This window comes from Alligator sinensis, unplaced genomic scaffold (assembly GCF_000455745.1).
Source record: "Alligator sinensis unplaced genomic scaffold, ASM45574v1 scaffold1056_1, whole genome shotgun sequence".
NCBI classification, from domain to species: domain Eukaryota; kingdom Metazoa; phylum Chordata; order Crocodylia; family Alligatoridae; genus Alligator; species Alligator sinensis.
The window spans coordinates 517,532-532,613 of NW_005842818.1; the positions used below are offsets into that span (position 1 = coordinate 517,532).

Here is a 15,082-nt window from a genome sequence, read left to right on the forward strand (position 1 = left end):
ATGTCACAGCCCTGAAGACTGTTTTTAGCTCTAGCTAAAAACCTTAACTCGGGTTTGGCAATATTAACTTGGGTGTAGAAGTGGCTGACAATAAAGTATAGGAGACACTGCCAAGATTGCTAGATTTTGTTTTATGAAGCCAAATAAGAGATGTCATTATAATTAAGTGTACAAGACTAAGGATGCAATCACTTCTCACAATACTTGCCTTGTTTGTGGGGGCGAAGGGGGGGGCGGGGAGGGTAAACTTTATAGTCTAATAAATTAGTGCACGTTCCAGTAATGGTTTTTAAACTTTGATCTTAAGCTGAACAATGCAGTGCTAACCTCCTAGCATATTAGTAAAGAATCTAGTTTCCTTTTAGCTGGGGAAAGTGTTGTGTTATGATAGGCCACACCATCTTCACTCCCCCATGCTTAAGTCCTAGCTGTGTCTACAGGCATTGGGATTCATACCGACAAACCCAAAGTTAAACAGGAAAGGAAACTGTTCATCAATGGCAAGTTTATCAGCCATGACATCAAGAACATTTTAGCCCCTTGTTTACACCAAGCCTAACCTAGACACAGAAACCCAAGGAGGAGCACGTCATCTTTTGGACAAGATCAATCTATAGCATTTCAGTAATAAATCAGATTTATGGAGTTGGCTCACAGCTGGAGCTTTCAGCACGAGCAGTTTTACACTGGCTGTTAAATGAACCGAGCCAGCCCAAGAGCACAAAGACTTATCAGGAACATCTAAAACTTCAGAGTTATTTACCTGCTTGAGAGAGAAACACAATACAATCAAGCAAGAAAAAAAAGCAGTTATGAAGTCCCCCACTTTCTCTCAAACACATGCTAGCTCTTCAGGGGCAGAACAAGTTCTAGTTTTATGGGTAGGGAGAAGGAAGAGAAATACAGAGCACTCAGGAATACTTGCATCATAAACTTAAAATTCCCCAACCAGGCTACTCTAGTTTCTTTCCATCAATTTAAGACTAGAGGACATAATTCTCTCCTCCTCCTGCCTTAACAAGCAGCTTTAGAAGAAACGCCCCCGCACCTTTTCCTTGGAGTACTTACTCTCTCACTTCCATGAAGCAGAGGAGGATCATAAGGTTCATGCTTAAGAAAATGGTAGACTTACCATTGCTATAGCCAAACCACACCTAACCCCAGCACCAACAGTAACATGCTAATACAGCTGGTTTCTATCTGATTTATAGAAGTCTGTGAAAAGCCCAGCTGTGCAGGGGCCAGTCCATTGTGCTTTAAAGGGACAGCACTGCTTTCTTTACACACCACCCCTGTGCAGCTTTATGGCAGAGCTGGTGGGGGAAATTTTCTGGGAATGGCATTTTGTAGGGACATTCAGTTCTGTTGAAAATTAAACTGTATGACATGAGTTCAAGTTCAGCTGCATCTTGGAAGAAAACAAAGGGGGGAAATACTTCTGGCAGTGTCCACATTTCTCCCCTTGTCATTTGAAGAATGGAATCTTTTTACGATGCATTTTTGTTTCCCTTTTCCATGAGGTATTACAATACGCTACTAAATTAAAAAGTCAATATGAGAACAAAACATTTTGAATGACCTCAAAAGCTTTCTTTTCTTTAGGAAATCTCCTTCAAGATGTCCGGGTTCTAGAGCAAAGCCAGATCTCAATCTTGAACTCCTTCATGAAACAAAACTTCCATCCTCTGCACAGCTCTGCTTTATCATCCATGGACTCCACTAACTTCACTTTTAAAAGGGGATCGACAGCAGATCTCAACCTTTTTTGCCTTGAGGCGCCCCTCAATAGACAAGACACCCCTTGATAGACTTGAGGCACACCTCAGAAAATGCCTTCTGTTAGTTTTCACTCTCTTTTTTACTACAGAAAAATACTAGAGCAATTCTTCTGTTGCAAACAGCTCAGAAAGACCACACCAGGTCAGAAGGTTTTTAACAGTATGGATTCCTATTTGAAAACTCAGGGTTTATCTTGTGAATCATGTTTGCACACCTAACAGTGCTAACATTGTGTGACACCTTTTAAAGAGTGCAAGGCACCCCAGTTGAGAATCACTGGTCTACAGTACCTATAAAAGTAAGATGTTTTAGACAAGCCACAGCTCTTTAACCTACCAGAAAAAAAGGTTAGATAGAGCTTGACAGCTCATGATAGATATATTCAGACTAGAAATATGGGGCAAATATTTAACTGTAAAGGCAAGTGGCCAGTAGAAAGACAGGCTTAGGGTACTGGTGAATCCTAGCATTGTGCAAATGATTTTTGATTCAGCCATCAAACCAAAGCAACATTTAGTATGAACCCAACTGAGACATATTTTCATTTTTAATATGCAAAATGAAAAAGTGAAAAATGTGCATTTGAGGTCAAATGAACCATTTTGTTCAACCCAAAATGAATAATTTGCATTCTATTTGGGGCATCTTTATGAAAAGCAATGACACTGAGAGGCATGACAAGCACTATTGACAAAATCAGGGAGGAAGGGGCAATAGTTTCCTTTTCCCCCAATAGTCCAGGTGTTAAGCCACTCATGCAGGATATATAAGACCATTCTTTAATTCCCTTCTTTCCTTGAGTGGACTTACCCAACATTTGCAAGGGCATCCCCCTAAGTATCATGCTGTAAGCCTGTGATTTTCAACCTTTTTCATTTGTGGACCCCTAAAAAAATTCAAATGGAGGTGCGGACCCCCTTGAATTGTAAGTGTGGTTATTTACATACTTTTGGTTGATCACAGTCATCTTTCGCGGACCCCTTAGACATAGTGTGCAGACCCCCATGTGTCCATAGATCACAGGTTGAAAACCACTGCTTTTGGCCATTTTGGAGGTGGGTAACTCTGGGTCCTGCCTAATGACCCTGCTTCACTGTTATAAAATACTCTCTTGTTCCTTGGATCAGAGGCTGGAACCAAGGTGACTGGATTCCCAGGTAAGTGATATAACTACTTGGCTACAAAAAAGGGTCTTTTTTTTCTTATACATATACAAGGTGGAACAACTCCAACAGCTCAGATTGAGGTGCACTCCTCCTAAAATACTAGAAAACCCTTCCTAAAGCCCATTGGTTAGGACTGTTTCCTGATTATGGGTTCAAGTCCCTTCAGGCAGATGTGGGAATTAAAACTATGCCTCCCATATTCTGGGTGAGTACCCTCACTGCGAGGTTATAGGATAAAAGCCTCAGGAGAGATATATGCCATGCACCTTCCTGCTGGCTCTGTTTTATTCACCTAAAAGTATTTGGCAAACCTGATCCCAACTCAAAGTGTCAGGCAACACACTAGTCACATACTACAACAACGACTACTACTACTACTATGCATATTTGAATCTCCGTGGGGTGAGATATATACAACAGAGCTGGTTGTCTTTTTATTTTTTTTTAAAGATACAACATATGGACTGGATGCAGGCACTATTAGGAGACATTCTTTGACTTGGAAATCAGATTAGATTAGCATAATTAATCCTTCCTGGCCTTAACATCTATAAATAATACACCCAGTCTAAACATGTTCCTCTAGCATGAGTAAAATAACAAGGAGTTTGTTAGATTTCTTTACAATAATTTCAAACTCCAAAGGCTAAAATTCCCATCCCAGTAACACTGGTGTGTGCTGTAGCATTGCTCCAGACACCGAACCCTATGGGCTGATTTCTGTTTTACTCACATTAAGCAGCATCTCTCTTGGAGTACGACCCCTGAATTCACTAAATCTCACTGAAGTTTTGCTGCTGCTATTATTGAAAAGCAATGTATCATGGTCAAAAAATGTCCCCCCCCCTTTTTCTGCAATTGGAAATGAAAGTTTTTGGAAACATGCCTCTCTGGCAAAGTTCCTTTACTGAGTTAAATGTTTTTTGTAACTTGCAAGACTGGCCTGGTTGCAGAGTGGTAATCTGCTTGGCGCTGACCTTTCCCTGTGCAGTGCCATGCATATTAAGTGGTTACATGAAAGATAATTATTTGACAATGTGACTGGACACTCGCAGGGCTTGGTGAAAGAGGGTTGCTTCAATGAAAATCCATCTAGAATGGGACAGGCACATGGTGTTTGTCTCTGGAACTTAATTCAATGGTGGAAAGGAAATAGTAGGCAAATATGTACAATCTGCTTTCCTTGGACATTGTTCACTTGAACACAGAACTTCAGAGAGACCTAGACAAATTGGAGGGCTGGACCTTCAGACACCTAGACAGATTGGAGGATTGCACCAAAAGAAATCTCGTGAGGTTCAATAAGGACAAGTTCAAAGTCTTGCACTTAGGATGGAATAATCCTGTGCACCAGTACAGGATGGGGACCAACTGGCTTGGCAGCAGCTCTGCAGAAAAGGACCTGGGGGTGACAGTGGAACAGGAGCCACCAATGCGACCTTGTTGCTAAGAAGGCTAGCGGCATCCTGGGCTGCAATGGTAGGAGCATTGCCAGCAAATCAAGGGAAGTGATTATCCCCTCCCTATTTGGCACCGGTGAGGCCACATCTGGAGTCCTGTGCCCAGTTCTGGATGGAGGATGGAGCTAGACTGTTCTCAATGGTGGCAGATGACAGAACAAGGAACAATGATCTCCAATGGCAGCAAGGACAATTTAGGTTACGTATCAGGAAAAACTCACTAGGAGGGTAGTAAAGCAGTGGAACAGGTTCCTCAGAGAGGTGGTGAAAGCTCCATCCGTGGAGGTTTTTAAGACCTGGGTAGACAAAGCCTTGGCTGGGATAATCTAGCCAAGGGAACCTCACTTGGGGCTGGTCCTGCTTTGAGCAGGGGTTTGGACTAGATGTGACCTAAGGTCCCTGCCAACCTTCATTTTCTATGATTGTAACTCATTATTATTTACCTTGTGCCTCTAAAGTAGCTGGTATTTTACAGAGGATCCTTGCTGTGAACTAGGCACAGGCTAAAGTAATTGGTTCTGTGATTAGATCAATTTAGGCATGACTGCCTGTGAGCTGACTCCCACTGAAGTTCACCCGAGCTGGTGAGCTGGGACCTAGATGGACAACATACAGACAAAACACGGTTGCTTTATCCTCTCATTCCTTTATCTAACAACTGGCAACAGGACAGGAAGGAAAGAAATATGCAGAGAAGCTTATGAGAGTTTGAGTGGTATAATAAGGTGAATAATCATTATTAATGATTTATATAAATAGTAATCATATATTCAATCAAAATATGGAAACGCATCTATAGATGCTTTTGGTCAGTGTGTGTTTAGGGAAACAATAAAATAAGAAAGATCAAAGAAGAGACTCCAGAGGAGAGAGCACAATGTATAGGTCTCCTCTGTAACATGCTGCGCTGAGTCTGCCTCGCAGAATGGCAGGCACTCCTACGTCTGAACGGTCTGGTCTACTATAGTCCCAAGCCCTAGTGTTGACCTGGTTTAGGCAACCCAAAGGTGACCAACCTTAAATGGGTCATGAGTGAACTGTCATGTAAGGATACCTTGTAAGCATTACTGAGTGATCTAGTAATCAGTTCAATAAAAACAGGTCAAGTGTTAACCTGGTTGTTGCAATAAAACTGGTTTAATTGAAATTCTTTTAAAATGTATTTTGTGGGGGGGGATATTTCCAAGTTCAGTGGCTAGAGGATAGTCTGGGACTCGGGAGAACTGGATTCAAGTGCTGGTTCTGTCACAGACTCCCTGAGTGACCTTGGGTGAATCACTACAGCTTCCTGCCTCAGTTTACCATCTGTATAATGGGGATAGATAGCACTTCCCTATCTCACTGAGGATCAGTCTCTGTCAGGACAGATCTGAGATGCTCAGACACTCAGACCCAGATAAGTACCAGGTCTAGAGAAGTGAGCATACCCCTTGGTATCTCTTGAGACTGTCCATGGACCAAAGATCTACTGCCATGAAATCACCCCACGGCAAAGGACTTGCTTAAGCACCGCTTAAGTCCTAGCTGGGACTCTTAGATCCAGATCCTGCAAATTCTTTGTCATATGCTTAATTGAAATGACATAAACGGATTCTCTGAAGTCAAAGTTACATAAGCAAAAGTATTTCAGGGATGGGGTCTTAAATGATGCATAGGGTTGAGGAGCGGTCTATGCAGTGGGGTGAATCTCTATGTGAGCAAGGAGGTCTGTGCAGTGGGGTGAATCTCTATGTGAGCAAGGGGGTGCAGAATAAGACAGGCATATGCCCCTGCTTGCACCCCTGTGCCCACGAAACTCAAACCTACTAAACCCAAACCCACTGAACTCAGCAGGATTCCGGGCATCAGCTAATTTGGATGGGGTCCATAAAGTATCCAGGATGCAACAGATGGCTGATCATTTCATTACCAATGATGATACTGATAATTATTCATTCAGCACCATGTACTCCTCCATAGATGCATAGATTTGGGGAGGGGATAATCTATCCCTGTGGCACATCAGCCACGTCCTTCTAGCTAGAAGGAAACTCCTGCATCTGCCTTTGTTTTTTTGCTTTTCAGATAACACTTCCTTTAGGGGGAAAAAAAAAACACTTGAGGGCCAAATTGCATCCAGTCCAAGGCTATTAAAAGCAGCAAGATTACACCAGGTACAAAGTAGCATGGAATTTGGCCCTTCATATATAATATTTCTAGGCAACACACAGAGAAAGGGTCTCTGTTGCTTTAAAAGAGCAGTACTTCCCTATATTCAGGTGGAGTCAATCCCTACCAGGCTATAAACTTCCAGGGAGAGGCAGAGGCAGCTGTTTTGCTTTGCTCTGGGGAAGTTTAGAGATTCATCATGGTAAGAGCATGCCTTATGTTTGTGTTAGCTCAAATGTTGCTATATTGTCTGGATATGCTTTAAAGCTACTGGTCTAAGCAGGGAGGTTCCTCCCCACCACCGTGGAGTTATTAATTCAAAGCAGCTTAATTTAATTGCTGATTATCTTGAACCAGAGTTTGCTCCTTATAAGGTAAAAGTTGGGTACTTTGTTGAAGTTATTTTGCACGGCCTTTCTCTGTTTTCACTCTCTGTGCTTTCTGCTCTAGAGCAGATGGTGCCTGTAGAGTTAAACATACAACTTAAAATACGAATTGCCTTCTTTCTTCCTTCCTAATGACTCTACCTTGATTATATGCATATGTGGCAGGCTAAAGTTTAAAGTAGGACTTTAGTGGCCTTTCCCCTGTATCCAACCCTTCAGCTATTCCAGTGATACAGGGCATGCTGTAGAGACTTTAATTTTTTTTTCCTTATGAGTGGGCTGCCATGTTGCCTTTGTCTGTTATAATCCCATGGGTTGGTGTGTTAAATGAATAAAGTTGTAGTCATCATCCCTTCAGGCTTTTCCAACTTCAACTTTACAGAGTTTGTAGGTTTGCGATTTAAATAACTGACTCCGCTCGCTTTAACTTAAGTTTTTAAAAAAATGCACTCGAAGTAAAACTAATTATGAAAATAACAACTGTCACCTTATAGTGAATGAATTTAACAAAGTAAAAATACCCTTAGAAGGCTGACTGAAGTGTGATGGTGTAAATCTCGTACAATGCAAGGAAAAAGTGGCTTTCAAAGTAACTTTGAGAGTCTGATTTCAGAGTACTGTAGCTCCAGGGACATCTTTACAGAACAGTTTAACACTTGCATTGTATTTTAAATATGAAAATGGGCTGGCTGACATCTTGCCTGCAGCCTGATGCTGTAAAACGCAATTTATTTTGAGGCTGCTTGCAAATATTTGTGATCTGCTGTCTCCAAACGCACTGTTCTTTTAAACGCCCGTCGTAAACTTTGCTTTTTCCTGCTGGTCTGCTAGGGGTTTTTTCCATTCCCCATGCCTTCAGTTTAAAAGACCGCAACCCTTCTCTATCTGAAGCAGGTGCTGTGCCTCAAGGACTATAAAGAGGCTAGTGATTTGAACAGCTGTCTCATGCCAAAGCTATAGACATGCCCATAGTGGTGACTGTAGCAAATTGTGGCAAAGAAGTATTGCAACCATCTCCATGGTAGGGATCGGTGAGCTGAACAATACACTTCCCCAAATAGTGCAGACAATAGCTGTGATTTGAAATGGAGGAGAATGAAGGCCGGAAGGGATCTCAAGAGATCCTGGTTCGGACTAGATCCAACCTGCAACCTTGGTGTTCCTATTACTATGCGAATGGCCCCGATGAGGTCTGAATTAAAACTACCCTTTAGAATTTGCTCACTGGAGTCCCCAAGCTCCAAATACCCCAAGGGGCAGAGGGAAAACAAAGGCAGTCTCCCTTCCTTGACTTTGAAATGACTCCCATTGCTCCGAAGTTTCATCAGCTGCTGCTATGGCCAGCCCAGACAGAGCTGTCTACCTCTGATGGGACTTTAGGGAGAGGAACAGATGCCTTTTTTTAAATAAGGAGGGTGTACTAGATCATGAAACCTGGCTTTTAGCCTTTGCTAGTGTTTCTGCATGCTGCTGCCCACGTGCTTGGCTACAGGGCAGGGTAGCATCTTCTCCCCATTTCAAGAGATGGGCCCAAGCTGTGATGAAGTGGTGTGTTGAATTCTGTCACCCAGGACAGTCTGGATCAGGGGTGGGCAATTATTTTGGGCAGAGGGCCACACTGAGTTTTGGCAAGCCATCGAGGGCCGAATGATAGGCAGCCCAGGGCAGATAAATATAAATTTTTAAAAATTTTTAGGGGCCCCGTGGGCTGGACGGAATGGCTTGGTGGGCTGCATCTGGCCCCCAGGCCACATTTTGCCCACCCCTGGTCTGGATCCATTGCAAATATAAGTGCTACCTGCAGTATGGTAGTATAAAAGGCCCCAGGCAGGCTTGAGCTAGTCGAGGCTTGAACTGGACTGACAGTCCTGGTCTTGCGGTCTAAACAGAGGGAGCACTGTCATCACCCCCCAGCTTCTGAGATGGGGAAACTGAGGCACCAAGGGTAAAGGAGTTGCCCAGTTTGCACATCTGGCAGAGCTGGGATCTGAATAGAGATTTCCAGGGTCTTGGTCACAGCACAGCTAATGAGTCTCTCCATGAAACCACTCCTCCAACGTTTCAGCAGAACATCTTCCAACCGCTGAGGTGTTTGCCCATGCCTAACGAAGAGGGCAACACTTTACACCATGCACTCATCACCAATTTCATTTGCCTGTTGTGTTTTCCCCTCTTTCTCTGGCTTTCTGCATCTCATACCTTTGTTTTTTGCCTTCCCTGGCATGTGTCCTGCTTGCTCGGAGAGCTACAGGCTGCTGTGAAACAGGCTTCCTGAGGCGGGACCCTCTACAGGAGGTGGAGGCTAGTAGGCTTGATGCTAAAGCCCTCTTGAAGTATCAGCTGTGCAAGAAAAGGGGTAGAAGACCACTTGCTGCCTGAACGGGAAGTGGAAGAGCTTGCTCTTAGTGTGGGTACTGCGAGTCCAGGGCATCGATCCACAGGTCCCTGTGGGCTTGGTGTTGGGGAGAACGGTGTTGAGCCATACCCCAGCCACCCACCTGAGCATGCAGAGTTGTTTCAGAGCCAGAATCTCACTTGTGAAGTTGCTCTGGATTCATACCCAACCTCCACGCTTGCATCTGCTAGAGACTGGGGTTTGAACAGGGGCTGCGGATGAACCTAGAGCAGTCTCAAAGGTGAGCTTCCAGCTCTGGAGCATGTAGAGTAGCATTAAACTCTGGGTAGAGTTTGCTTGGTCCTGTTCTCCCTGACTCCCCTAGCTGACATCATATGCTGAAGCTCTGCATTTCCATCCCAACCCCAGGCTGGAAAACTTTGCTTTACGGAGGTAGTCATGTGCAATGCATGTCTATTTTATATGACCGCCTGTGTTACCTGACCACTAGCCAGAGCAGTCTCTGTGCACAGCTAGGGTTGTGCGCAAGCTCTGAGTTGGGCAAAATGCCTGCAGGTAGAAAATAACTCTGAAGGCAACAACAGGAAATGGCCAAGGCTAAAACTCAGCGGTCGCAGAACGTGGTGAATGCCAACAATGTAGTAATGAGACCTGTCTTTAATTCCAGAGGGAGTGCATTTCTATCCATATCGGCCAGGCTGGAGTCCAGATGGGCAATGCCTGTTGGGAGCTATACTGCCTAGAGCATGGGATCCAGCCGGATGGGACCCTTCCCAGCACTGCTTCAGTCAGACCAGCGGTTCCAGAGGTGGAACAAGTGGATTCTTCTTTTGAGACCTTTTTCTGCGAGACCGCATCGGGAAAGCACGTGCCCAGGGCAGTCTTCATAGACCTGGAACCCACTGTCATCGGTAACTTGATGGGACCAATGCCTAAATACGTGACAGTACACATCTGCCTTCTCTTTCTGGTGTTTTTGCTGGGATTGGACTGTATTCTGACTCTCAGCCCTTACCATCTTAAGTCTTAAGACCAGCCCCAGACACTTAGACTTCCACTAGTTCTGGATCGAACTTGAAGTGACCCATTTGTCATTCGCACTACATTATAGTGTAACTTATCCATCTGTTTTTACAGATGAAAGTTATCTTGCTGCAAGAGGTGGAAACTTGGAATAGGTCCATTACACTCAATAGGGAGATGCTGAGGATCTGGCCCGCTGAGTCTTTTGATGCATGGTTCTTAAAAGCAACCCAATTACCCAGGTTTTTTGGTTCCTTTAGAAAAATGTAACCTCTGCAACGTGCTTCTCACTGCTTTACATGCTCTTCAGGTCTCTGAAAGAGACAGTGTAGTGATCCCAAGTGGGGAGTTTCTCTGTGAGTGCTCCCCACCCCATGACACTCTTCTTGGTTGCTCTGCTTGGTAACCTTGAATCTCTCCCTTGTGCCCAGGCATCTTGCCTTTCCAATCAGGGTCACTATCATTCAGATCTCCTGATTCTTCTTCAGATCAAGGGAACAAGAAAACAGCCTTGCAGAGTGGTCAAGGAGAGCACCTTGTAACATCTTGTATAACTGATGCAGCATATCTTGCTGCCATGCAAAAAAAATCCCTGTAGGAGTTTAGAGATGCAATATGCACAAGACAAATGGCAAGTGGTACATGGGACCGAAATATCACATGAAGTCTGCTAAAAACCCAACCAGCACCCTGAACTTGTAGTAAATCTAACAAAAACATGGAGCTGCACTACCTGTTCAAACTCTGAGGTATTGGTCTGGACAACATTTTTAGACCAGGAATATCAAACTTGTCTAGCCCCCTGGGCCAGGTGAGGGTCACTGGTTTGGTCAATAGCCCCCTTTCCTTACTACCTGGACTGACCTCCTGTAGTACGTGTAGCACCTATGGTGCTGGGTCCAACCCACATGCCAGACTGAATCCACACATTGCATGGGCCAGATCATAGAGGTCCACAAAGCCAGGTCTGGCCCATGGGCCATGTGTTTGATACCCCTGTCTTAGATCCTGGGATATCAGCATCTTGGAAATACTGTAAGTGTTGGTGTTTGTGGCACATTGACTGTGAAATGCATTGCATACAGATTCTTAATGAATGATGTAGTTTAAAGCCACATGCTTTGAATTATTCAAAGCCTCCTATAGTCTATTTAACCATTAATCCACTTCCCGCAGATGAGATCCGAACTGGGACCTACCACGGCCTCTTCCATCCTGAGCAGCTCATTAGTGGAAAAGAAGATGCAGCAAACAACTATGCTCGGGGCCACTACACGATTGGGAAAGAAATTATAGATACGGTCTTGAGTAGAGTCCGTAAAATGGCAAGTAAAGTTCTTTCCTCTGCAACGCTTAATAGCATCTTTCAGGCTGAGGTTGTGTATAAAACTTTGGAGAAGGGGGGGGCCTGTGGACTGGAGCAGTGAGAAGGGTAGGTCTTATTTGAAAAAGGGGTATAACAGGAGTAGCAATGCAACTAGGTGTCCTAACATAATGCCTACAGTGGGTGCAATGGCTTAAGTATGAGTAAGTTTGCCCCAATCTTAGTTCCAGAGCTGTTGTTCACTTTGGAGATGGCAGAATAAAATCGGGAGATGTTGTGTCTTCTAATAGTGGATCCCAGCTGGATGCTATATTTCTCTTCCTGAAGTGAAGATCACAATCTACCTAGTGCAGCCTTTGCAACTGGACACAGTTCGTTATCAGTTGGGCAGGTAAATCAAAGTAAACTGTGAACTACTATAGTAGCCTCCATAAAATTAAATAGAAGTCTAATCCAGACTGAATCCCAGGGCTGCTGAGAAGTACTTGGCACTAGAAGATCTTTTTTTAATTAACTACTTATCTGTCCTTCTGGAAGTCCTGCCTAGAATTACCCATTACTTTTTACAAACCACTCAAAGTAGTCCTGCATATGTCCCCTTATGTTCAGCATCCTTCCTCACCATGTGTTACTCAGACCAAAGAGATGGTTCACCTGGAAACATATTTGGGGGTAATATGAGCATTGTGATTGCAAGGCTGAACAATCTGCAGACCAACGGGAAAAGAATAGCCGAATGTCCTTCCTGCTTTGATAAGTTTGGCTAGTGGGATTGCTACCACATTGACTGCTAAAGGGGTTTTAATAGTTCTAGGATATCTGGCCTGTTGGGGGAGAAAAACCTGATAAATGGTGTGCTTCTAATGCAGGCTGACCAGTGCAATGGCCTGCAAGGGTTCCTGGTCTTCCACAGCTTCGGGGGAGGCACGGGGTCTGGATTCACCTCGCTCCTGATGGAACAACTCTCGGTTGAATACAGCAAGAAGTCCAAGCTGGAGTTCTCAGTGTACCCAGCCCCACAGGTCTCCACGGCAGTGGTGGAGCCCTACAACTCCATCCTGACCACCCACACCACGCTGGAGCACTCGGACTGCTCGTTCATGGTGGACAACGAAGCCATCTACGACATCTGCAACCGGAACCTGGATATCGAGCGTCCCACCTACACCAACCTGAACAGGCTGATAGGGCAGATCGTGTCATCTGTCACCGCATCCTTGAGGTTTAATGGTGCTTTGAATGTTGATCTGATCGAATTCCAGACTAACTTGGTGCCCTACCCCAGGATACACTTCCCCCTCACCACCTACGCACCCATCATCTCAGCAGAGAAGGCCTACCATGAGCAGCTGTCGGTGCCCGAGATCACCAACGCTTGCTTCGAGTTCTCCAACCAGATGGTGAAATGCGACCCTCGCCGAGGCAAGTACATGGCTTGCTGCCTGCTGTACCGGGGGGACGTGGTGCCCAAGGATGTGAATGCTGCTATCGCGGCCATCAAAACCAGGAGGTCAATCCAGTTTGTGGACTGGTGCCCAACTGGGTTTAAAGTGGGCATCAACTACCAGCCTCCCACAGTGGTACCTGGGGGAGACCTGGCCAAAGTGCAGCGGGCAGTCTGTATGCTGAGCAACACCACGGCCATTGCCGAGGCGTGGGCCCGGCTAGATCACAAGTTTGACCTGATGTATGCAAAGCGGGCCTTTGTGCACTGGTATGTTGGGGAGGGGATGGAGGAGGGCGAGTTCTCTGAAGCCAGGGAGGACATGGCCGCTTTGGAGAAGGATTATGAAGAGGTTGGTCGGGATTCTGCTGATGGGGATGAAGATGAGGTGGAAGATGAGTATTAGCTCTTGAAATACTTCTAGGTCCAGATAAAGCATCAGATAAGATACCAAGTGCTCTTAATCGGCTGGAATTGTGCTGATGTCTAGAATATATTGCACTGGAGACTCCTCATTAATATCATAAGTCCACCAATTCTTATGCCCCCTCCCCCCACCTGCTTGCATAGTCTAATCTGCTCATTAGTGCAGCATGGGCACGTACTTGCTGAGAATATCAAATTTTACTGCTGTGCATCTGTGAAATAAAACTTAAGTGGCTGGCTTTAACGCTGGACGCAAGACCACACGTCCTCTGGGGGCGAAGGGTAAGAAGGCTTCAACCAAGGGAAGTCTCTCTTGCAACACCTTGGCGCTTAGTACAGGGGGATATGCTGTGGGTCTTGTGGCTGCAGCACTTATTAAGAAACATGGCTTAATAACAGCACCTATGTAAATGTCTTTTTGTATTTCAATAAATGTTTGCTCCAATGTTTGTGACGGGTAAAGCATGTAATCTCTCTAAAGGCTTTCTAATGCATAGCAGTGCATCATCCATGTTTCAGCCCCAGCTCAGATGGAAGCCTGGCTTTGTGGATTTGCCAAGCCTAGGCTTATTTTCCTTCCTCTTCACTGTACCTTGTAGATGAAGCTGGATTGCATTTTTATGAACAAGAAGGTACTTCCCCCTTACCTGATGCATGGGCTAGGAGTAGACTTGAAAGTCCCACTAGATAACAAGACTGACTTCATTAACAAATGGACTCTGGGGCCAGGTAAATAGCCCAGTTTAAACTACAAGGCCAATGGTTCTCAACCTTTTTAGACTCGAGGCACCTTTTCATTGAAGTCTTTGTATTAAACGGCACCTCCTTTCAAAAAAACAATTTCTTTTGGTACTTACCTGCTTGAAGAGGGTTTGGGAGAGATGCGGAGTAGCTGGCAGAGAAGACTGTGCCCTTATCTCTTGCCAAAGCCTATGTTTATCTCCTCTAGCTTCTCTCTCCTGGTGGTACTCTTTACAGACTTGCGGTACCCTGGTTGAGAATAACTTGAGAGCCTCGTACAGCACCACTAGACTTTAAGCTGCCAGGCCTTGAAAAGCGGCTTGCAACGCTTTGACTTGTCCTTGTCCACTTTCAAGTGAAGGCAGGGGAGACTTGGTACCAGAAAGCAAATTTAATTGAGGCTGATGCTGAGCTTGAATGAACTTTCAAAGGAGTGCTTCAGTATGGTAAAATCATCTACTGTGACACAAGCAACCCCTAACCCTGGCAGCTTATAAGACGCTCCTGTGAAGGGCCACAGAGTGCTGCTTGCCTGCCTTGCTGCCTCTTTCTCAATGGACAGCCTTGCACTATGTCCACATGCTATGTGCCTTGCTGCTATAAAAGGACCAGCGTATTGTATTCGTGTGGATGTAACTGTACCTGCAATGCTGTACTTTGCACTGGCATACAAAACCACGCAGGCACCTTGTGCTAGTCGTGCTGATAACTGCAGTGATATCAGGGGCTGCCTCTTAGACTCTACCCCTAAAGCTAAGTAGGTCTCGTATATGATGCGTGAAATTAAGCACACAACAGCTTTCGCGTGCAGTACCAGTCATGCTTATTT

At 44.9% G+C, this 15,082-nt stretch overlaps 2 protein-coding genes and 1 long non-coding RNA gene across 6 annotated transcripts in view; 2 read left to right on the forward strand and 1 right to left on the reverse strand.

The window, feature by feature from the left end:
- The window catches only part of LOC102370195 (tubulin alpha-3 chain-like), a 10,095-nt gene extending 8,883 nt beyond the window's left edge, over window positions 1-1,212 (reverse strand). Inside the window, exon 1 of one of the 2 annotated variants that reach the window (XM_006035304.1) lies at window positions 1,133-1,212. In XM_006035304.1, the coding sequence (XP_006035366.1) occupies window positions 1,133-1,135 (3 nt within the window). In that variant the 5' untranslated portion in view covers window positions 1,136-1,212. Of the gene's footprint in view, window positions 1-1,068 lie in introns of both variants that reach the window. The other variant, XM_006035305.2, reaches the window with a different exon arrangement.
- Window positions 1-1,801, forward strand: part of LOC112547933 — a 12,416-nt gene extending 10,615 nt beyond the window's left edge. Inside the window, exon 3 of the long non-coding RNA XR_003091728.1 lies at window positions 1,603-1,801. This is a non-coding gene — a long non-coding RNA (uncharacterized LOC112547933). The remainder of the gene's footprint in view (window positions 1-1,602) is intronic.
- Window positions 1,802-6,624: 4,823 nt separating this feature from the next.
- Window positions 6,625-14,366, forward strand: LOC102370581 (tubulin alpha-3 chain). 3 transcript variants are annotated; one of them, XM_006035306.2, is made up of 4 exons: window positions 6,625-6,755; window positions 9,963-10,206; window positions 11,495-11,643; window positions 12,512-14,366. In XM_006035306.2, exons 1-4 carry the CDS (start codon window positions 6,753-6,755, stop codon window positions 13,490-13,492), a joined length of 1,377 nt encoding a protein of 458 aa, XP_006035368.1. In that variant the 5' UTR covers window positions 6,625-6,752; the 3' UTR covers window positions 13,493-14,366. The 3 variants fall into 3 exon arrangements, with proteins under 3 accessions (XP_006035368.1, XP_025047237.1, XP_025047236.1); XM_025191451.1 differs by lacking the exon at window positions 6,625-6,755 and adding an exon at window positions 6,911-6,927; XM_025191452.1 differs by lacking the exon at window positions 9,963-10,206 and having other exon boundaries at window positions 6,717-6,755.
- Window positions 14,367-15,082: the final 716 nt, after the last annotated feature.

Bases quoted from the DNA above. Each gene is read 5' to 3' on its own strand.
- LOC102370581 (XM_006035306.2), top strand. The intron at 10,207-11,494 runs GTAACTTGATGG...CACTTCCCGCAG, and splicing joins CCTGGAACCCACTGTCATCG to ATGAGATCCGAACTGGGACC. The intron at 11,644-12,511 runs GCAAGTAAAGTT...CTTCTAATGCAG, and splicing joins TGAGTAGAGTCCGTAAAATG to GCTGACCAGTGCAATGGCCT.